The following is a 23,685-nucleotide window of genomic DNA, read 5'->3' on the forward strand; positions in this document are numbered from 1 at the left end:
GATATAAAAAATTACTTTTTACTTTTTGGCCCACAGATTGTTAAATGAAATGGAAAAAATTATAAATTATTGCTCTATTAGGAAATAATGAGAAAAAGACTAGTGTTTTTTGGTTTATTTTGCCTATATTTTCTTCTGGAGTAATAGAAAAAAAAAATCTTACTCCCAAAAAATGGCACAAATGGCAGGAAGAATTTTACAGTTGGCATATACACATCCTAAAAGACTAATATGAGATACCTGGTCAAAGGTTTTTTTTTCAAGAGAAGTTTTCTGATGCACAAATTGTCAAAAGGGAAAATTGTTTTTTCTCTATCATTTCGTTTTCTTATTAGGTAAAGTATTTTCTTGTATAAATGTTATATGTTTAATTGGGGAATCGCCGAACATCCATTTTTCCTAGTTGATGTTCATGTTTAAGGTGATACCAAAGAGGAGCTTTACGGGAAATACAGTTGGTGATCGAATTCATGTAATTTTAGCCTGAAATGCTTACTTACAAAGAACAAAGAGCAAGAGAAAGTCAATATTATTATGATAAGGTCGAACCAAAGAGATACAGCAGCAAATGATTGCCGCACGTCTGGCATTATCTCTAATCCAGACCTCCTTTCGGAGGAGACGCTTGATGAGTCGACTTGACAATTTGCCATGAAAAGGATAATGACTAATGAGATACGGCAGCAACATACTATGCTCTCAGTTCCTTGAAATGCAGATCCGACATAGGCATTTTGAGATGAACAAGATCTGATTCCGATGGATCAGTGGATTCATAACCACTGATCTGAAACTCCAGACGCAGAAGAAGACTTTATAGATTATAACAAAAGGCCACATACTCAAATTTGAACCTTCAAAAAAAAAAAAAAAGAGAGATTTTAACTTTGCGAGCAGCAGAAGGAGAAGGAGAGGATAAAGACCTTGTAAGAACCGTCCTGTTGGAGCTGACCCAATCGCTTAATTTCTTCCTTGAGCCGTTCTACCTCTTCTCCCACATTCATCCTTGCTTTTCTCTTCGCTCCGTCTTTGAGGAAATCTCTCCTTCAGCTTGCGAATGTGTGGATCGAGTGGCAGGATGATAGCTTTTTGTTGAATATGTACCGTCAGGAGTCGGGACCGCTTTTTATCGGTAGCCTGCGGGACCTCCATGAAACGCAGCTCTCTCGCACCTCCCTCTTCGGTACTCGCAAGTGCGATTGCTAGACTCGGCCTGAGTTGGTGGAACTCGCACACTACAGAAGGGTCAAGTCCGAAGCCTCCTTACTTAACCCACCTAATCACGAATCGTAATTCTTTTCACCGAGTTACAGGATGATTCGAGTAAAGATTCGAGTTACATGGGGGGTTAGTCCACAATGAACTTGAAATGAACCAGTTCATTTCTATATAACACAAGGAAAGGCAACCGGTTCCTGTTCAACTGTCATGCAAACCGGTTGGATGATTTTTTACTTTTATGAGTGACTTCATAACTCTTGGTGAGAGCAGAAGTTTGAAGGTAAATCTTTTAATTAATGGTTTTGCAACTTGGTTATGTGATGTTATTTTATGCTCAGCCATATTTTGAACTATCACTTTCACAACCATAATATTATAAATGATCAACAATCTTCATCTTTTTCAAGATATAGCTGCAAATAATAGAAAGCTTATTGGTACTTCTTCACCTTATTACCTTCACAGCTCGCACCAAGACTAATATCTTGCATGTAAAGAATAAAATTGGATTAATTACTAGTCTCATTGCCAAAGACATGCAACTCAATGATAATGTTGTGGTGGATCTTCAATTTGCTTGAAAAGATCCTACATGAGTATTGCCTATGAAGGACATGTGAAAGACATGTAGGAAGATCTTAATGAGAGTTTTTCTCAAGGGAATGTGTCTTTACCTATATCAAATCAAAACAGACAATAAGCCTTTCACTTTCAAGAGGGTCTCACTATTGTGTCCTACTATAGAAAATTTTATAGTATGTGGAACAAACTTATTTGTTATTCTAATATTCCCACTTGCACTTGTGGTGCAGTAGTAAAGTTAGCAAAGGAAAGAGAAATAAAAAAGTTCATCAATTTTTCATTAGACTAGTCTTTTGAGACATTTGGGATTATAGTTTTTCTACTTGAACTATACCTTTTAAGGTTCTTTTACTTGAAAGCCTATATTATGCTGTCTATGCTTAATTACATACTCCTTTCTCAATATCTCTTGAGTTGGTGTTAAACTGAGGCTACCAATTAGGGTTGTTTCATGAAGTTTATCCTCGATAAACTTGTACCCGGCTTTCATCATAAGTTGATATGAGCTAGGGTCATACCGTTCTTCAGAAGTAGTGTTGTGACTTTGCTCCCCAACACTTTCAAGTTTTCTTCTTTGCATGTGATGAAAGGGGATTATCCTTCCTTTATTTAAGAGCATGGGATGTATCGTATGATGGTTTTGTACCTTCTAATTTCAACAAGGATTGAGCACCTTTTAGCAAGAATTTGAGATTGGCCTTCTTTCAGCTACGACTTTATATGTATGTTTCTTGTGAGTTGGCTCAAGTGGTGATGTCATGATTTCAATGACTTTTTTCGATGATAAATAAAAAATTTCAACCACATGAAGCTTCTGCTTGGATAAAGGGTCTTTCACTAGTGAAAATTGTTTTTTCTTCAACATCCTTGCAATACCTAAGGTATTAATGGAGACTTAAAGGAGCAACCCCATTATCATGCAATCAATGTGTTTATCAAGTTGTATGATGTTTTGGCGTTTTTACATGGAATAGAGTATTCTAGGTCATTTCATTAACATAGAGTTCAAGAAAGATCATATCCACAACCCTCTTACCCCTCTTAATTGAACCATTGGATCATCAAGGAGTTCATGGCAAAGTCATTTATTGTGACCCTAATATTTTTCATTGTCCAGATAGGGAGAATGTTGATCGGGAACCACAATTAAGGAGGATTCGATTCATCGATCGATCTCTTATGTGCCTAGACACAAAGAAAGGTCAGTTATGTGACTTTAAAAAAACTGTAGGTCTTTCTCCTTAAAGGAGATGCACAACATACACGGTCCTGTAATAGTTGGTGGATTGTTGCAAAACATATTGAATTGTTCTACTTCTGTAATTGATTTTTCTTTTTGTTTCTTACAATGTTCAACAAGAGATGAGTAAAAACTAAGCTATTTGATTACTTGATTTTACCCACAGAAAGTTGTGAATATAAGGTTACCAATATTGGTACCCACATTATGAACCATCCCGATATATAGTTTGTAGGTGTGATTTCTCTTCTATGCCTGTGCATCTCCTTTTGTTCGAGGCAATGTAGTTGCCTCATCTTCACAATGTCATTATCCTTTGTGTCTTTATTTTGTGGATGTTTAGTGTTTGTCTATCGCATGAAAGGGTTCTCCCATATTAGTGGCCAAATGTTCTAACTTGCATGAACTGAGTGATTTGGGCGTCTTTAGCCAAAATTTGCTCATCCCACTCCTTCGATGGAATTCAATGATGCTCTTCAACCATTTTTGTTTGAGTCATCATTGTGGTAATTTCGATTAAATGTGATGCAGTAGGTACAATGACCTTTGAGGGGGATGGAAGGCTTAATCCATTTGACTAGAGAAGCAACTTGAAGTGCTTCTAAAATGCTTGATCATTGCAGACATTAGAGTTGTACTTAAGTAACTTTGTCACACTTGAGTCTTTTCTGGAGAGAAAATGATGTTTTGGTTCTTGTATCGTCTTTTCAAAGAAGATTAGTAGTTGGAGATATTCTTTGTCATTACATAAGTGACACGAATCATGGAAGAAGCATCGGTGGGTGCCCCCCTTTTGAGAGAAAGAAGCACCCAAATGTGTAGTGATTGTCTTGAAGACACAGGTAGGTAGCAATTTGGTGTAGGGCTTCATGATTGGGCGAGTAGGGGTTGAGTCAGTGGAGTTAGCTCCATTTCCTTTACCATTGACGAATGACACCATTGAGTTGATAATGTGAAAGTGGAGAAGGAAATGAGAGGTAGAGATTATCCCACCGTGTATCCCAAAAATGTCAACCTACAAAAAAGTTGGTCCTTGAAACAACATAACATTGAGTATAACAAGAAAAGAAATTTTTATAATTTCAGGTGATGTAGGGTTTGACATCTAATTTAACCTCTGATTCAATCTCCATACAGGAACTTGACTCGAACTTCGTTTATTTTTATAAATATGTTGAAACACTCTTGATCGACTAGCCTCAATTTATAACTAGTCTCCACTTGATGTTTGACAAGAAGATTTGACCTTGTATGATATGTAGAATCGTTAAGGATGATAACAAAGTAATGGCAAAAAAGATTAGTTATTGTTAAGAATCCGACAAGGCCTCAAATTATTTAATTTGAAGTGTCGAGGAAACAACCCGACCTTTTTCTTTTCCCAAAACAAAGCTATGAGGAAACTACATGAATCTTCTTAAATTCGTTGTGTTGTGAGATGGTAGTTTTTCCCTGATTGTTTTGATTTATTTATTTGCCACAAATTCTCCCAGGCACATCGATCTATAAACATACAAAAAAATATTATTAATATGGCTGGATTTTTTATTATTTTTTAAAAAATCATTATATATTTTAAAATCTTGCTCTTTTTAAATTAGTTAGTTCTGTAAAAAAAAAAACCCAAGATTCTTATGAGCCAGTATTGTGGTTTGTAAAACCAGCAAACAGGCTTAATAGTTTTAATTAAGATTTTGATGTAAAATTACCGTAGCCTAACTCAGTCTCGCCGTTACTTGTTTCGGAGGTGTAAATATTATAACTAAAAACAAAAACCCAACATAATTGATAACTATTATTTTCTTCGTTTCTCCCTCTGGTGGCCATTACACGGAGGTGGCCTGGTCCGTTTCTTTACGGAACGCAGGGGTACGGCCGGGGTGAGACCAATTTCTCATCTTTCTAACGTCCAATTTCTTTTCAATTTATTTCTAGGGCTGCGCAAACACAAATTAAACTCGCTCCATCTCTGCAACCGTTGCAAGAGATTTATTTTTTATTCTTTTCTTCCTCTTTTGTGTGTGTGACAATAGTGTGAGAGAGCTAGGGTTTCTGCTGTGATGCTCGAGGGATGTCGGAGACAGATCCGCAGGGGCTGAATGCTCAGCCGATAAATACTCACCCTCCGGTTGCGGAGTCGCATCACATGCATGGCATGCATCTTCCCGGCCAGATGGACGGCGCCAGCACGGGCGTTAACGGTGGCCCCATCGAGCACTATGAAGATGGCGGTGCTGATGACGGCATGGAAGGGACCGATGATGGCATGGAAGGGGCCGGCGACGAGGCCATGGGGGAGGTCGCTATTGATACTGTTGATCCCACTTTCGCCCTACCGTTGCGGACGCAGGGGATGAATCAGCTCATGCTCTCGTTCCAAGGGGAGGTGTATGTTTTCCATGCTGTCTCGCCGGAAAAGGTGTGCTTTCTTATTGATATTTCTTCATCAACTTCGACTTTGAACAAATTCTTAGCTGGCTGGCTACAACTCCTTGGTTACAGTTTGTGGAAAGGCTGACGAGAGTTTAGTGACAGAGTATCAGGGGCTTGACGCATGGTTATCATTTTTTTGAAGATGCTTTTTTGGATAAAGTTCTGATTGTTTGTGTCGTTTTAGGGGAAGTGGTTGCTTTTCCTCTTTCGTTGACAAATGTCTTCTCCTCTATGCTGGAAGCATTTTCGTTTAGTGTGGGATTGTTCTGTGGCCCATTTCTGCGCATCGCAAGTGGCTGATAGAATCACTTTCCTCTACTGGTCCACTTTTTATCATAATGAATTCCACTTTTCATTCCTGGAGAGGGAAGTGAGGTCCTTTTACATGGGGTAGAGTTGACTTTCGGTTAGACTGTTTTGAGCAAGATGACATTAATGACATTATCGTTTATCACAACCTTAAATTTTACTTACGAACATGTATGCAACATCTAGACAAAGTTAGGAATACTGACTAAGAAAGTGGATCACCTGGAGAACGAGAAAGAGAAGTCCACTTGTGCTTCCTATCTCCCTTTTAGATTCACAGTAACTGTCATGCAGTTGTTCCCATAGATGCTGGAAGCTAGTTATGGAAGAAGAGGCTTTGCGAGATAAAAATAATATTTGGGAAATGACTTCATGCTAGTTGATAAACTTGTGTGAGGTGTTGTTAGATGTTCATTATGACATTGTTATCCAATAAATTGATTGAGGGGCTCAAAGTTTTGATTGGAGAGGAAGTCCTGTGACTTCTGAAGCATCCATGCCAAAATAATCTGATTGTATTTTTGGGCACTAATGCAGGTGCAAGCAGTACTGCTACTCTTGGGAGGACGGGAGATTCCTCCTAGTTTGCCTAGTACTCCAGGAGCAGCTCAACATAATAATAGCAGGGTATGTTTTTATAATTTTTTTTCTTCTGTCAATATTTTTTTATATTAGGTGTTTATTTCTGGCTCATCTTAAGTTTCACCAGGTTGCTGGTGGTGGTGATACTGGACGACGATCCTCTGGTATTCCACAACGTCTTGCTTCTCTGCTTAGATTTCGTGAAAAGCGAAAAGAGCGCTGCTTTGATAAGAAAATACGTTATACTGTTCGTAAAGAAGTTGCACTTAGGTATGTTGTTCGATGTTCTGAATCCTGTGGTCTTGTCCACATAACATCATATGTGTCTTTGATATGAACTGGATGCATTTTGAGGTCATTCAAACATCAACAATTGTGGTGATCGCTTCTCCATTTCAACCTGCTCATTTCTATGTTTTCTTCGTTAGTTAAAAGAGTTTCTAATATGTATTGGTTTTAACAAAGGCTATTTACCTTCTTTTTTTTTATAGTAAAAGGTGTGAATGTTTAATAAAAGAGTTAAGATTACATTACTTGGCTAAGAAGGACCTTCCTCAACAATAAGGTGTTGGAGTGAAACACCTAATTTGGCCTGAGTATCCACTAGATGATTAACTGATCTAAGAATGTATTTCCAATTACATTGCAATTGAGAAATTAAATTACAAATATCATAAAAAAAATCCCAGTGCCGCCAAGGAGGTGTAGAGGACTTCTCACACCAGTTGATAACAATTTTTGAGTCTGAAAAGTTTTAGCCCATTAAACAATCCATAAAGCTCAGTAGTGGTAGAGTCAGACAGTCTGATTGCCCCAACGAAGGAGAAAAGAAGATTTCCATTTTCGTCATGGATAACTCCCCCAAACCTAGCAGGGCACGGGCACCCAAATGTGCTTCCGTCAAAATTTAATTAAAAATGTCCCATCGGAGGAGGGGCCCAAGTTTCCATAGCTGGAGGGGCGAGGTGGGTATGACATGTCAGCTATCAGTCGCCAATTTTCTCGTAAGTTAGAGCCTTTTAAATTTCGAAATTCCTTTGCATGAGTATCTATGTGGAAACTTGGCCCATATTTTTTTCAATAAGAATGTTGCAAGGAAGAGATTTTAGATTGAATTTGCGGTTATTTCTTTCCTTCCATAAGGCCCAAATGATATGACCAACGCAACAAGATAAGCAATTTTCCGAGCTTAGGGAGATGAGTACTAGTAACAGTGAGGATTTTGGATGAGAGATTCTGAGAAGGGCAATATTGTAGACCGATTTTGTTGAGTAGGCCGGTCCAGACAGTGTGGGCGTAGTTGCAATGTAACAAGATGTGGGAGGCAATTTCGGGGGAGGTTTGGCAGAAGGGGCACAGGGGGTCCAGAACAGGAGTTCCTCGACGGATTAAGGAATCGGATGTGAGGATTTTGCTTCGGCAAGTGCTCCAAATAAAGAACTTAGCTCGAGGAGGCGCAAGTAAGGACCACACAATGGCTGTGGGTTGACAGGCTTGAGGGAGGTTGGGGACAAAGGCTATTCACCTATTGGGCGTTGTGGAAGTCCTGAATGTTTACTTGTTATAGAATCCTTAGATGTTTAATATTGTATCTCTTAAACTTTCTGCTTTCAAAAAAGTGTATGAGGAGAGAAGCAAAGGAAGAAGAGAAGAGGAAAAGCACTTCATTCTATTTTAGAACATGTTTGGAACATATTTCAAATTGTCTACAAACACTATGTCGTAAATATTTATGACCCAGCCACTTGTTAGAAAGCACTGTGACAATGGAGAAAATGTTATATGAAATTTATTTTTAGCACACGATGATAAATGTATCAGTCTCGAAGAGAAGGCGTAATTTATTGAAAAAATTGTCATTTGATTATTGATACATCTGACTCCAATACAGTATTCATTTAGAAATACATTTGGTTCATACCCGTTTCATTTACTGGAAAAGAAATCAACGAGTTTCTTGCAATGTGAATGGGGATTTGTCTATTCAATGGGTCAAGCTTGTGTATACTTGTTAAAAGTGTGCAGGCATATTTCTATTTCTTTTTTTTTTTTTTTTTGTAAAACAACATATTCCTATACCTTTTTGTCTTTAAACACCACTATAACCTAAGTGATTTTGCTGACCACAATACAAGAACAAAATAGGTATACTGGTAAACCATGAAAACTGTAGGTAATTCACATTTCTGGTTTTTATTATTTCGAGTATTTTTGTTGACATATTTTACTAGTTGTAAATTTCAGGATATCCTTGCATGATTCTGGTGATTTCTTTCTCATTGTGCATTATTGCTATTTACTGCATGGGGTTATTTGTTTTATTAATTTCCTTCCTTCTATAATGTTTAGGATGCAACGTAGGAAGGGTCAGTTTGCATCAGCCAAGCAAGTAGCTGAGGAGATGGCATCACCTTCTCCGAGTTGGAACTCCTCTGGACCGCAAGATGAACCTCACCAAGCTACTGTGTAATCTACAAACTATTCCTGCCTACTTTCCTTTTTCTTGGATGGATTTATAAGGAACTTTTTTACGATCTTCAGCAAACATGTGGATGTGGTGGACCATGGTTTGACCCCATTATAGCTGCTTGCTACCAGTACTTGCAGTTATGAGCATGTTTTGCTTACAATTTGTTACAATTGGGTTCCTCTCGTCATGTCTTTTATATCTTTAATTGCTGCATGCAGATGTCATCACTGTGGCACTAGTGAAAAATCTACACCCATGATGCGTCGTGGGCCTGCTGGTCCAAGGACACTATGCAATGCATGTGGCTTGAAGTGGGCAAACAAGGTTTGTATTGGAAGAGTTAAGCTTTTATTAATTATATTCACTACAATCGTTGCAAAGTTGTTGTTTTTGGCTTAGTCCTTTGGTTTACGGGTGCTGTAGAATTTGCTAGTCTAGCTCTAGATTTTGAAAAGAAAACTGCATCCTGAATGCACTTGTCAAACTTTGAGAAAAAGTTGGTGGCTAAGAGATAAGAGGGATGTGAACAAATTTTGGCTTTGGAAGCAGGAAGGGCATGAACATATCTTTTAAATGTGTATCTTAAAATTTGCAATCAGGAACAAGGGAGGCTTCAAAACATTGAAGGGTGCAGAAGGCCTTGGCATTTATTCTCAGTAGTCAAGTTGATTTCTTTAGATTTCTAAAAAGAAGATGATTTCTTTAGGAGTTATGCAGTGTGTCACTGGTTCATGGTAATGGTGGTCTTATTTCTTCCAAATTTTTTTTTTTTTTTTTTTTTTTTGAATGTTGTTTACATATATGCTCACAGATTCACTCACACATGCACACATTTGACTCGATAGCCTGGCGAGACTTGAACTCGAGTCCACACACTGGAAAACCCCATCTATCTATCGAGCCTTGCCCAGTTCTTCAAAAGTTATTTTGTGACTTGTGTATGTTATGCTGCAGGGTGTTTTGAGAGATCTATCTAAATCAGGGGTCCAGCTTATGAATGTAAATGAACAACTCTCTTCTGTTACATATGAGCAGGTGTGTTTCTTTAGTGGCAGCCACTTGGATAAACTTCCAATGGGATGTCATGCCAGCATGTGTAATTGTAATAATTTAGAAGATTATAGAGCTTCCATGTTTGTGCGGTGCTCTGAGCTGCATTATGATCATGTTGTCTATATCAAGTCTCAACAACATGCTAATGGCCTGAGAAATTTGATGGTCCTTTTAAGAGGACTGCCATTTACCATTCAAAAACAAAGATCATTTGGGTTTCAAAATGTTGCACTATTTATGCTTATTGAACATGTTATTGAACAAAAGTGCAGCTTACAGAGATTGAACTTTGTCATTCATTACTTTTGATCCATGCTCTGCTCCACTGCCCCATTATTGATTCAGTCTACTCATTTGATAATTTCAAAAATGAAAATAAAAGTAAAATTTCACTAAGTTAATTCGGTCTGCAGGGAACTGTGGCTGATACTACTACAACTTCATCAATCCAGACCCCTTTGAACCAAAATCAACAGGTAGTGAAGTCTCTGCTGAGATGTTCAAAGAAATGCATGCAATCAAGCAGTTACAAGACAATATTAACATAAGAGGATTTAAGTGAGTAGGATTCGATGAAACAGTAAAATTTTCTTGGGTTGTTTGTTGTGTGGTTAACTGTCTGCCATTTTGAGATATGAATTTTGATATGAATAAGTGAAACTCTCTGTTTTTTGTTTGTTTGTTGTTGTTGTTGAACAACACTTATGCCTTGTAAATGGTATAACAGTCTGAAGCCTTTCTTTGTTCATTTGTTCCTAGCAAGCATTACTGACACAATTTTTGGGGCGTGTATGACATTTTGGTTCATTAGTTCTTTGCCCTTCTTTTTTAATGTTATGTTCCCCTCCCCCTCCCTCTCTCTCCACCCCCTCCCTTAAACACGTACACCAATAATGAGAAAAAGGAAAAGTGGCAAGTGATTTTTGGATTCATCCTGTCATGTGCAAAAGAAGCATTCTTCTCTTCTAGCTAGTGGAAGCAATTTAGCATTTGATGAAAGCAATCTGTGTGAATGAAAATTTAGCTAAAATCTGCTGGTCTACAAGCGAGCCAAAATGGTACAATATTTCTGCTGTTTTTATTGCTGTCAGGCTTTTTCTGACTCGTCACATGTCTACAGAATGAGGTCAACCTTCAGAGCAACAGTCAACCTCTCCTGCCTGCTTCAGAGGAAAATAAATCTGCTGCAGTGGAATTGCGAGAATTATGATGGCCAGAGCTGCTTGGTACAGGCCCCGTTGGACACCCTTAACAAGGTCCTTTGTTTATACCCTAGCATAGAAATTTTGCCCGGTGGGAATGTCTGTAATGATCATTTGAGCTGATGAGCCTTGATCTAATATGAATTCATTTGACTAGGCCTTTGTGTAGCTTCCATTTTTGTGCATTTCCATGTGGGGTGGTCAAGGGTTGATGTTTGATTGAAACGTAGGAACAGTTAAATATCTCATAAATAATTTATACATAGCTAGTGTTGGATTCTAGGATGGAGTGTATGTCGTCTGCATGTAAGAACTAGTTTCTGGCAACAGCAGTGGTCACATTAAAAATGTGGTGTCAAATGCATCGTGATAAACCTAGGGCAGCAGTTATTAAAAGGAATTTTTTTCGCAGATTGGGAGTTTGATCATTTTTAAAGTTTGGCGTGTAAGACATTGTGTTTGGGTTTCTGTTTGTGCTCTGCACTTTAATCCCCATTTAGGTGGTAAAAAGCTTGTCATACAGTTTCCTTGTGCAAGCTCTTTGACAAGTAGCTCTTACTAAGACTGGTATTGTTCTCCCATTTCATGATATCTCTTTACTACGTGTTTATTATTGCTTCTGAGGTTAATGGGGGGCACATCTACTGCAGCCTTGCAGTTTTATCTACTATCGCACTTGGTGCATTTTTTTATTTGTACTGTTGAATCGTTTGAATCCCTGTTGAATATGTGCTAATTGTATCTGGGAATTCGTAGATATAGGACCTCTGTGCTGAAAATGTAGATGTTAATCTATCCTTATTTCTTATTATTTTCCCTTGCTCATCTGGTTTGTTTCTAAATTTTCACTTTGCTCCAATGATATTTTGTCCTTTGGGTTTCCCTTGGCTATTCTGAAAAAAGCATCGAGTATGATGGTAGATAAAGCTACTTGGAACATGAGAATGATTTCCTTTTATATTTCCCTGATTTAACCTTGAGGACAAGGTTAATCTTCAAGAAAAGTGGAATGACAGAGAACTCAACTTAACCCTAGTCAATTAGATGTATGAGAGACATGAAAAGTAATGATAGATGTTATGGGGTTGAATACTTAGTTTAGAGGGATTAAGACACAAAATTTGTGTAATAAAAGTCTTTTAATTAGAATTTGCAGAACAGTATGGAAGCAAACAAAAAGTCGAACTTGGTTTTAATTCTTTGCCTGCTTGAAAAACCTCAATCATGAGCTCCAACCTACTTGTTATTTTATTCTTCGTTTGAGCAACCACCGTTCCCATTGAGTACTCTTTTTCTCTCATTAGAGATGTTAAAAAGTATGTAACATTTAGTTCCGAAGCAGTCCATTCTTCAGATAAAGAGAGTTTGGTTTTCTAGTGCAAATCTAAGAGTTGTTGCATCCGCAGAATTTCTACAACAATTTATACCTTGACAAACAAAATTTATGAATCTATTTTCTAACATAACAGACAACTACTCATTGGTGTCAGTTAGGTCACGAAGAGTAGAAAAAAGGTTCAATGAACTGAAGATTTTTGCATATAGAATAAGACTTTTTTACTACAAATTATATCTTGCGCAAAAGTGTAGGGTGTCATTCTTTCTAACGCAGAAAACAGTTACTGAGTTATCCAAAAATGAGTTTTCCTCATCTGCAGCCTGTCACTGAGTTTCATTCCATCAAACCCTTGGAGATGGCACCCCAAAAACAAAGCAAATAAAGCGAGTACAGTTTTAACAAGGTTAGATGAGGTCATGGTATGAATGGATGAGTTCTCTACGGCTATTAATCGTTTGGAAGCAGAGGTCGCTGAGATACTAGCAGTTCTCAGTGGTTTTGAAATCTGTGTTGCAAGCTATGACACACTTATAGTTGAAAGATGATCTCTTGAGAGGGCCTGAATCAAAACTGAGCATTGGCAACATAACCTACGCACTCATCCAGAAGAGGGTGGTAATCCCCAACCTGTACGCAAGGCTATGCCTCCTTCTACCTAATTGCGAAGACAAAAAGTCGCGCTTAGCTCTCTTCAACTGTCATAACTATGAAGCTAAAGTTCCAACCAATGAGTCCGACAAAACAAAACCTTCCTTCAACATCCATAACCAACTATTCACATCTTGCAACTTTGAGTGTAATCCTTCCTATGTATTCCCAAGGAAATCACATATATTTACACTATTTTGGAATTACACACAGAACAAGAACCTTTATGGGAATGCCACACCTACCGTACCAACCCTGAACAATGTAAATCAACTTCTATTCCAAATTTATGTTCGTTAGAACTCATTCCATGCAGCTACAGGACTTCACCATTGATCAATTTAATGTCACTTGCTCACCCTGCAAACAGCAGAATTAGCTCCTGAAACTTGATATAGGCTCACCTGGAAAGAAATTCAACCACCATTGTCGTTCATTAAGAAGCTGAAATTACGTTCTATATCTCGATAAAAGACTTCAGCAGGAATGAAGGAACATAAAGATTAGGAAAGATGAACAGAATCTTCATTAAATTACCTCCATTCCATTCAGTAGTCATCCTGTCCACTTTCAATTCCGAGTCACCAACTCAGAGATGTTATGCCCCACACTATGTTGGGAAAAAATTGCTTATGAGGGTTCAACAACAGAAAATATAGCACTATCTTTCAAAGGTAGGGGTGTTTTAATTTGTCTTAGTTTCTAGTCAAATTGGGTTAGGGTAAGTTCATACTTTGTTCTTGAGTAAAAGGGTAAGTTCATACTTAACCAATACTCAGAAAAATAAAAATGACAGAAAAAGAAAAGAAAAAAAGAAATGGAGAAAGGGAATACTGCTAAAAACTTAAAAATTTTAAGTATTGTATTTCATGGATAGTTTGGTCTTTTTACCTCTACGTAGTCTAGTCAATACTCTCTCTCAGTCATAAATCTGTTTTACACTAATTTCTGTATTTAGTTTCATGTTTTGGATCCTAGAAGTGTGATGTATTTATTATATTAAAGAGAGAGGAGCATACTTATCTTTTTGTAATATCTTTACTTAAGTGATTATATAGGCGAAGGGGTCAAACTCGATCCCTAACTTCTGCTTACTCTCTGTGGCAACTTCTGTTCTCTTTCTCTTTTGCTTCTCCTTTTTCTTCTTCTTACTTTTTAAACCCAAATTTGCAATTTTACGTTGTATGAAAGTGGAATTTGATTTTCAGGTAAGCTTCTTAAGGTTTTGTCCCTCTTCTACTCTCCTGCGTCAACTCTTTGTTAGGAAAAATTCAATATTTGCTATGCTAAGGAGCTTAAGTACAGTTCTCCCTTGTTTTTGTGCCACAACCAGATTCATGGTTTTAGCCCCTAAATGCTTGACCGGTGCCCTAAGTTGGGGTAAAGTTGAGTTTTTTGCGCTCCTTTCAATTATAAGGGGTTCTGCACAGGATTACAGATCTGTTTTGAGAGCCATCATTGTGTTTATCAAGCTAGTTGCTCATTGCTAGCATGTTTGATACAATTTCAGTGAATTGATGAGTCTTGGTTGCTGGAAGAAGAGTCTATGTCACCAGGACACGTCATGCATCTTGTTGATTCATTCTCTAGTGTGTCAAATGCATATATTAAAGTTCTAATAGTATGATTTCATCTCTCTGGTGGCTGTTGGATTGATGACTTACTTGGCTCCTTCAGTTCCTTGGGTAATATTTGATTGCTGCGCAGACCTGTAAAGTGCTAAATATTGTTCTTTTTTTCTTTGACTACTTTTTGCTCTAACTCTATTTGAATTACCAAACATATAATTGTGAGGACCTTGTTTGAAATCTTGTGTAGTGAAAGATCTGCTCGTCCAACTCTAGAGCTTTGATTTCATCCTAGAGTCTGGAACTGAAGGAAAACTAGTTACTAATGTCCAAGTCATCAAATTGAATAGCAAGAGTTATTTGCTATAAGCCAGGGCTATAAGATTATGTAAAATAATAAAATATGAGGAATTTTGGAAGAAGAAAGTAGAAGAAAAGATGAAGAAATAGAGAAGAACAGAGAGGAGCAACTCACGTAGAGAGAAATTCTGTAGTAGTGGATCTGGTCGATCCCTAACTCATTTTATTGATAACTTCAAGTGATTACAATATAAAAGGACAACAATGCCCCCATTCCAAGTAACTCAATTACAACCATCAAACAATAATAAGAAATTGTAAAAATTACATTGTAAGCATGTCTAATTCACTTTTTTTTTTCAAGAAAGATGTCTAATTCACTTCTATCTAATAAAAACTCCAAAAACACAATAACCTAATGTAAAATTACCAAAATACTTCTGACCTTTAACACTCCCCCTTCTGCTGGAGCATATATATTGACTAATCCCAACTTGGAGCAAAACTCAATGAATGAACGCTTACCAAAGGCCTTTGTAAATAGATCTCTAACTTGATTAATAGTCCTTACATATGGAGTGGTCATCTTAATACTTAGTACTGCATCACAAATAAAATGACAATCCACCTCACATTGCATCACAAATAAAATGACAATCCACCTCACATTGCATCATGAATAAAATGGCAATGCAACTCTATGTTTTTGGCCCACTCAAGAAACACTGGATTATTAGCAATAAATATTGTTGTTTGGTTATCACATTTTGGTTCCATGGGACCACTTCTTCCCAAACCAAATTCTTGCAATACAAATTTTCCCCACAGAAGCTCACTTACAGTATGTGCCATCGCTTTTAGCACTTAATCGGGTAATTACATTCTATTTTTTACTTTTCCAGCTAATAAGATTACCTCCCACAAATACACTATAACCTATAGTAAATTTCCTATCTAACTTCGAGCACACATAATCAGCATCTGAAAAAACCCACAAAATTTAAATGTCCATGTGATTAATAATGTAACCCTTTGCCATAAGCCTTTTTTAAATACTTCAAAATTCCCTGGGCTACCTCAAGATGTACTTTCCTGGGAGAATCCATAAATTGACTTACAACTCCAACCACAAATAATATATCAGGTCTCGTAATAGTGGTTTAAATTAATTGTTCAACCAATCTCTGATACATAGTTTTATCACTAAATGTTGGACTATTTTCATCAAGTAAATAAGAGTTCAGCTCCATATAAGTGTCAACAGGTTTGACACTCAATAATCCATGTTCACTCAACATATCTTTATCACTACGTGTAAATGGGTAATTGACTATGGGGCTTTGGCCCATATGACAGGTACACCATCTCACTTCTCATCATTATTCCATCTTCCTCTCTTGCTCCTGTTATACTTGCTGTAGTTCCTCATCTAATATTTGTGGTGAGGAGGTGGTTCAAGCCACTTCCTCCATGTCTTGTTGTCTATATTGTATCTTCCTAACTTCACTATTTGTATCTATCAATCAAATTCCTATGCAACATAACTGTTCTATCACCTTTTCATTGTGTTTGAGGATGTCAAGACAAAGTAGACGATCAGTGTAGGCCATAAATTAGAGGGTCTATACTATTTGGAAGAAGGTATGAATCAACAACCTACAATAATGAATGTTTTGGTATCTCCATACCAATGGCACCTTCGTCTCAGTCATTCTTCTCGAATTAAACTCCAGCATTTTTCCTTCAATTTGTTTGTCATCCTTCAGTATGTATGCCAAGACAAGGAGGACGAACAATCTGTTTCCATCATGAATCAATAAAAATAGTTTGCATTTTTTTCAATTTAGTACAATCAGATGTATGGGCCCCTGTCAGGTTGTCGATCTCGATTTCAAGTACTTCAAACCTTTATAAACAATTATAGTTGATCAATTTAGTACACAAACAAATAATGGGCCTAAGACGTGGAGAACACAAACAAGGTATAAACCAAAAGGCCCCAATTGGTTCAACAAATTAGTTATTATGACTGATACCATATTAAAATAGCATGTGGGTCCACCCCAAATGACTAGCAGAAGTTAGGAGGGCATTTCCCACTAATAGCAGTAATGAGAGATAAAATTGCGACTCCTGCATCAAGAAAGCAGATCAGCTTGAAAATTTCTTGATGAAGACTTAGAAAGATTTTGTATCCTCTTACAACAAGCTAGGGCTCTTTGACACATATGCTCCAGCTTGAGGGTAAAGTGTATTAGAAGATAAAATCAAGCCCAAACGACCAAGGAAGGCCCACATATGTAAGATTATTATAAGATGGGTCACACGACCAAGGAAGGCCCACAAGATGGGCTCAAACCCATAAGAAGTAGGACCCACAATGATTACCATGAACTGGCATCATTATCACATTAGTTGGAAGATCATGAAGGACTCATAAAAGTATCTTTATCTTAGGGTCACGACCAAGAAGAGTTTTAGTTTGAGTTATGTTTGTCTTTTATCTATATTGAGTTATTTAATTATGTTAGGACTTATCTTTAAGTGTTAGAGTTTGGGTGTAATTAGAACAAGGGTAGTTTTATTGTAATTGGACTCTACTACCTTCCTCTATTATAAATAGAGGTTCATGTACTCTGATTACAACAAGTTATTGATATCAATGAAGTATTTCACTTTTCCATAAATTCAACAAAGTGTTAACTATTGTAATCCAGGGATAGTTTGGTTGACGATTGTTTTACCTGTAGGTAGATTAGTCATTACCATCTGCCGCATCCATAGTCCATTTTACATTAATTTCTATATTTACTTTTATGTTTAGTATCCTAGAACTGTAATGTGTTTCTTATAGTAGAGAAAAAGGACAATACTTGCCCTTTATTAATATTTAATTAAGTGATAATATAAGGGGCAAAAAGGTCGAACTCAACCCCGAACTGCTGCTTATTCTCTGTGGCAACTTCTGTTATCTTTCTCTCTTGCTTCTTCTCTCTCTTCTTACTTTCTAAACCCTAATCTACAATTCTACAGAAGACAACAAGACAATATGCACAGTCATTCAAGCAATATAGAAGATGCTCCCTAACACCACAATGCAGTATAGAAACGATGCCGTACTAAAAGACTGGTGGGTTTCTTAGGCATGCCTAGTTTATTGTGGCTGTAAGTGTATAAATATTCAAAATATTAGCTAATAATAAAAAATAACTCTCACAGAAAAATAGTGAAACAAAACAATTATTATACACGAGCTCTATTCCTCAAAGAAAAACAATGGTAGCAAAACCGCAGAAAGTGATAATAAAGGTGAAAGTTAGAATGAGAAATTAGAATATTGGGAAAAGCTTGTACCTTCCACTGGAAAGACCATGAAATATATGTATTCATCGAACCATATTCCGCCACTTATCCTTCAAGTCAACCTGCATATGGCCAATTACCATTATTGAAATCTAAAGTAAATTTTGGCATACTTTATTTTTTTTGAAAAGAGATTTTGGCAGACTTAAGACATGCCCATGGAACATACATAAAAAAACAGACCTCAGTTCTATCTTCAAATACGGTGGAGTGTTTTTTTAGAATAAATTTCCAATTTCCTTTACCTTGCCTGCAAAAGAGAATAATGGAATTTTAGAAATCTTTCAGCATTTCATCTCATGAATATAACTAAAAATTGAGAGTCTAATATACTTAAAATATGGTTATGTAACCGCTGATAACCAGCCTGACTAAAAGGACTCAAGGAAAATCAGCAAAAGACTTGTTCAAAGCATCATCCAATATTATGTGAGGAAGCTAGGTAATTGCCTGCAGTTACAACCAGTCATATCAGAAGCCTGATGTGACTTCTAGAAAAGGGTTGTGGCTCCAGTGCAGCATTGTTAAGCTAGTATTAAAATAAGGATGATCTCACAATGTAACCCTCAACACAGGGGCAAAGCTCTGAAGATTATGGTAATACAGTAACTTCATCTTTATGCATAACTTTGTAGAACAAAAATTAAAAACAGAACTAGCTAAAGAATTTTCCATTTCAATAAAAGTTCTCAATAATTGCAGTTGCTATTAAAAACTATAAAAAAAAGTAGCAATATCTGAAGTTTTACAAAGACCCACATACGTTAGGACTGCATTTCTCAAGGTTTCTTCTTCCAATGTACTCCACTTTTTAATCCTCCTCCTTCTAGCAAATTTCTTCTTGTCTTGCATCTTCAAAGGAGAAATCACCCTCCGACTAGGACTAGGTAAGCGAACTCCTTTTGAACGAGATGAGTTATCTGATGGGGATTCACTCAAATCTTCATCCCACTAGAACATGAAAAGTGAAACAAAGATTAATAGGCCTAGAACAACAATCACAAATCTTTCTCCAAAACTGGGTACAAGCATAGAAATCTATAATTTCAATAATCAGCAGAAATTTGAAAATGTTTCTTAGATAGAAAAAAATACTTTTTTTCCCTGAAGTGCTCCTTGCCAAGATCAAAGGGAAAGAATCTGATTAGTATCAGGGAAAAGCCATAAACAAAATACATCATCCTTGCAATGCTCACAAGGTCGCAAGTCATAACTTGAAAAAGTAAATTATTCACAGTGACCAGCACTATTAAGCACAATTTACAACAATTAAGAACACACTACGAAGAAGGTAAATTATTAATCTCTCGCCGTGATGAATCCAAATTGAAAGAATGATAATACACACCATAAACTAATCCAGACAGCTATACATCTAAATAAGACAGGAAAGTAACTTGAGTGGCTCGGGATGGAAATATGGTGACAAATGTCATGCTGTAGTACATGATATGAAAATCTTAAATACAGCTAAATAGACTCAATTGGAAAATTTGGTGCTTCCAGCAATTTCAAAAAGCATAAAATGCAATCCCAGGCCTCATTTCATAGTCAAAACAGTGATTCTAAACCACCAAAAAGATCAAGTCAAAGAGATCATGAAAAAACTTGCCTCGTAAGTTTGGGCAGTTGGATTCCGGGACATGAAGCCAGGCCATGTTGTCCCATTATGATTCTTGTCATTCTGATTTGATGTACTCATTTCTCCATGAGTGCTGCCATAAGTCTCGCCAAAAGGTGCATCATTTCTGTCCACACTGCTTTGATTCTGGATTTGCTCATGAGTTGTAGCATTTTCTTGTACAGTGGTGCTATTATACAGCAGCTTTTCAGCTGCATCTAATGCCTCTGGTAAAGGATCTTCAACCACTAATTTGAGATTTTTAGAACTTTCAATAAGGGCTCTCTGTAATTTCCTAAATTCATGCGTTGAAAGAGGATCATGGTTCCTTGTAATTCCATTAGTATCAGTAGCATCCTGATTCACTGCTCGGGAATCTTGATTAGCATAACTCCTTCCAACTGTGTCGTTAACATCTCTGATGGGTGCTTCCACTTCTCCAGGAGGCAAATTGCTTCCATCCATATCTAAATGATACATTTCAAATGAAGTTTCTCTCAGAAGATGGATATTTGAAACCATACACAAGAGGTGACATATAGACAAATGACATGTATCCCAGCACTGCCTAAGTTCTTAACTCATGTACCACAATATTGGTTAAGTAGTAAACATTAAATACCAAACAAAAATAATAATAGTGGGCATTCAACCAGTAAATTAAGAGTAGGAAGAAAAAATAATAAAGAAAAGAAAGCAACTTAGATAAGATAAAAGAGTAAATGAACTGAAATAAGTTTGATGTATACAAAATGGAAAGAAAAAAACTAAACATAGTTATACCTGCTGAAGAGGGTGGGAATGTCCTGTCATTGTCCATGGCTACACCATCATGATTCATTGCTTTAACGTTCCAGCCACCCATTGCCATGTGATCATCATGAGAATGCTCATCTGGGATCTGTTCTACACCTTTACCTTCTCCACACTGGACTTTTGCCTGAGACTCCAGAAATGACAGTCCCATTTCTTTCACTGACTCTTCCCAGAAAGCTTTAATAGAACCCATAGCCTCCTCCCTTGTATCCGTTCCCAGTAAACCAGAGCGAACCCTGTAGTTCCTAACAGCTTTTATCATTTCCTTCTTTGATTTTCTCAACTGATCCGAGATCAAAATACAGTCATCCAACTTTTCCAAAGCAGAAACCCTACCTTTCCATATGCGATCAACAGCACAAACAAATTCTTTAAAAATTCCAAATTCTTCTCTCAAAAACCTCACACAGCATTCTACAGCTACAGCATGATATGCCCTCTTCAATGAATGTAAATCCCCACTTCCCTCTTGCTGGACCAGCCTTTCATATGCTTCCAGTAACTCTAGTATTTTTTCGGAGATTGAATCCTTTACAACTTCAGAGTATATCCCTCGGAGAACAAGTGATTTTTTAAGGCGAATATCTCCATCTGATATGGGCAGAATGGAGACAAGGCGATGAATTACCCAATCGTCAAGGGGTTGCCGGATGAGAAATTCAAGAATTAATGAGGCTTTGCGCTCATCCATGGACGAGAGAAATGGAACCTCGATTGACATAAACTGGGGTGACTTTGGATGCAGACGTAGCAGTCAGCGGCATAATAAAGGTGGTGGTCTGGAACAGCCAGATAAATAAATAACTCCTGCTTTTTTGGTTCAGAACATCCAGTAGAAGAAGTGATCTTTCAGAATAGCGTGAGTTAAAGCTGTGGTCCTATACCACCAAAGGCAGTAATGCCTTAAACCTGCAACATCCACTCTCTGTAAGTAGAAAAGAAAAGCCCAATGAATGCAATTCAAATATAAACCTTACACTTATTCATATCAAATTCCTAGCGAAGAAAACAAAAGCAGAAAATGAATACGAGAGAGACAGAGAGAGAGCATTCTTGAATGTAGTAATACAGATAATAAACCTCGCCCTTCTCCCCTAGTAAAACCTATATTGACAGAGAACACAAGCGAGGAGCAGAAAACGCCAACCCAATTTTCTGCAGTATTGTGGTCAAAGTGCCAATCAGCATTTGAAACTTATCATTAAATTTTTTTGTTATGAATTCGTATTCATCTTCAAAAATAAAAAAATAAAAAATAAAAAAACGTACTGATCTGATTTTTAACTAATAGATAGATTTTTTTTTTAAAACCGGTAGTGACCTAAAAAAATCTGTTGTTAGTGGAACGAAAACAAATAAACGATTTTCAAATATTCATGTCACTTCCATGGAAAACCCAGACTAGAGACGCGGGAAGGAGGGCCTCTACCTCCACCTTCACGACGCTTTAAGGAGACGGAATGAGAGGGGAGCGACATGCAGAATAGAGAAAAGCGCGCACGAAGGGGCACACCCTGCGCGTCGAGCGGAAAGGGCCTCCTGGTGTAAGAGGTAAAAGGAAAAATGACAAAGAAAACGGCGAATAAAATGAATATATTACCTCGTCGACAACCAACAACTCTTTCACAAAGGCAAACAAACAAAGAAAATACATAGGGGAGTTTAGTCAACATGACTTAAGACATGAACTTCAGGCGTATTACTCAATTCATGTCTTGATGTCATTAGGGAGCGCCAAACTTCATGTCATGTACATGATCATCCATGACTCAGGAGTTCATGTCCCGAGAGTAAACAGTGGAAAGTGTTTTTTACCCGATTTTGAGAATCATGTACATGACACTATCGCGGGGCTCTCTCTCGGGGCTCTTTCTGCTGCACACCCTCGCTCATTTTCTGCCATTTTGTTCCCATAGCCCTCTCTCGTTCTCTGCTCCTTCTCTCGTCTCCACCGTCCCTCTCCGGTTTCCCTCTCTACAACATCCATCTCTCGCTGCGAACGTCCTTTCAGCATCCTTCTCTAGATCTCGGACTCGCTCACCCTCTGAACCTCTTGCTCGCTTCTCCCTCTCTCCTATCTCTCTCAGCCTCCCTCACTTCTCTCTATCTCTTCTCCCTTTCGACATCTCACTCCCTTCTCCCTCTCGCTATTATCTTTTCCCCCAAAATACCTTCCGATTTCTTGCGATTTCCCCTATTTTGGTTTCGATTTTCTTCGATTTTGACATTTGGGCTTCAATTTCTTAATTTCTACTTCGATTCGGCATCGATTTCCCCATTCGGCTTTGATTTTAGCCATCGGCTTTGGTTTTCCCCAAATTTAAGAAGGAATGACTAAACCCTAATTTTTTTCTGATTAAATGAGTGTTGTATTTGATTTAATTTTAGTTTCAGTGCCTAATTTGGGGTTATTTGTGCATAATTGTGGGATTTAGTGTTACGGTTTAGGGTCTAAATTTTTTTATTAGGGTTAGGGTTTAGTGTTTTTAAGGTTTGGTGCTCTGTATTTAGGGGTTAAGGATTTATGTTATTGTTAGGATTTAGGTTCTAGAATTAGGGTTTAGTTTTTTTTTTTTTTTCAGTTAAGGTTTATTGGGTGACAGGGTTTAGGGTTTAGGGTTTGGGGCTTTTAGGGTTTTTAAGATCTAGGGTTTTTTATTTAACTTTTGGAATTAGGGTTTAGGAGGTTTTGGGGGTATGGGGTCTAGGGTTAGGGTTTAGGCTAATGGTTGTCTGATAAAAAAATTTCCATGATGACAATCTCAGATTTAGATTGAAAATTGCTGCAAGAAAACAACCAAGTGGTTGATCATATGACTTTTGGAGCTTTGAAGAAGACAACAAAATGCTCGATCTTTTAGTCGAGCAGGTATATATGAGGAACAAGTTGCCCAATGGGGTTTTGAAGCACGAGGTATATACGGAATGTGTCAATAAG

The 23,685-nt window shown here is 37.4% G+C and overlaps 2 protein-coding genes across 9 annotated transcripts; one reads left to right on the forward strand and one right to left on the reverse strand.

Annotated features, from left to right (window-relative positions):
• Positions 1–4,874: 4,874 nt before the first annotated feature.
• Positions 4,875–11,708, forward strand: LOC137951567 (GATA transcription factor 24-like). Of its 4 annotated transcripts, XM_068798317.1 has the most exons (9): positions 4,880–4,923; positions 5,077–5,462; positions 6,323–6,412; positions 6,495–6,637; positions 8,717–8,833; positions 9,056–9,161; positions 9,792–9,872; positions 10,304–10,366; positions 11,011–11,707. In XM_068798317.1, exons 2-9 carry the CDS (start codon positions 5,115–5,117, stop codon positions 11,098–11,100), a joined length of 1,038 nt encoding a protein of 345 aa, XP_068654418.1. In that variant the 5' UTR covers positions 4,880–4,923; positions 5,077–5,114; the 3' UTR covers positions 11,101–11,707. The 4 variants fall into 4 exon arrangements, with proteins under 4 accessions (XP_068654419.1, XP_068654417.1, XP_068654421.1 ...); XM_068798318.1 differs by having other exon boundaries at positions 4,875–5,462; positions 9,792–9,836; positions 11,011–11,708; XM_068798316.1 differs by having other exon boundaries at positions 4,875–5,462.
• A 1,398-nt stretch (positions 11,709–13,106) lies between these two features.
• Positions 13,107–22,284, reverse strand: LOC137952328 (uncharacterized). 5 transcript variants are annotated; one of them, XR_011112225.1, is made up of 8 exons: positions 22,177–22,284; positions 20,715–21,656; positions 19,923–20,398; positions 19,074–19,261; positions 18,494–18,560; positions 18,302–18,372; positions 13,617–13,689; positions 13,107–13,483 (listed from the first exon to the last, which is right to left on the reverse strand). XR_011112225.1 is itself a non-coding variant. In XM_068799465.1 (7 exons), the coding sequence occupies exons 2-6, from the start codon at positions 21,466–21,468 to the stop codon at positions 18,334–18,336; spliced, it is 1,524 nt and encodes a 507-aa protein (XP_068655566.1). In that variant the 5' UTR covers positions 21,469–21,656; positions 22,177–22,284; the 3' UTR covers positions 13,107–13,439; positions 18,302–18,333. The 5 variants fall into 5 exon arrangements, 4 of the variants coding, with proteins under 4 accessions (XP_068655566.1, XP_068655565.1, XP_068655567.1 ...); XM_068799465.1 differs by lacking the exon at positions 13,617–13,689 and having other exon boundaries at positions 13,107–13,439; XM_068799464.1 differs by lacking the exon at positions 13,617–13,689.
• Positions 22,285–23,685: the final 1,401 nt, after the last annotated feature.

Source organism: Aristolochia californica, unplaced genomic scaffold (genome assembly GCF_029961685.1).
Source record: "Aristolochia californica isolate CCGP_79_NKW_82.1479 unplaced genomic scaffold, dmAriCali1.0.hap1 SCAF_15, whole genome shotgun sequence".
NCBI lineage: Eukaryota > Viridiplantae > Streptophyta > Magnoliopsida > Piperales > Aristolochiaceae > Aristolochia > Aristolochia californica.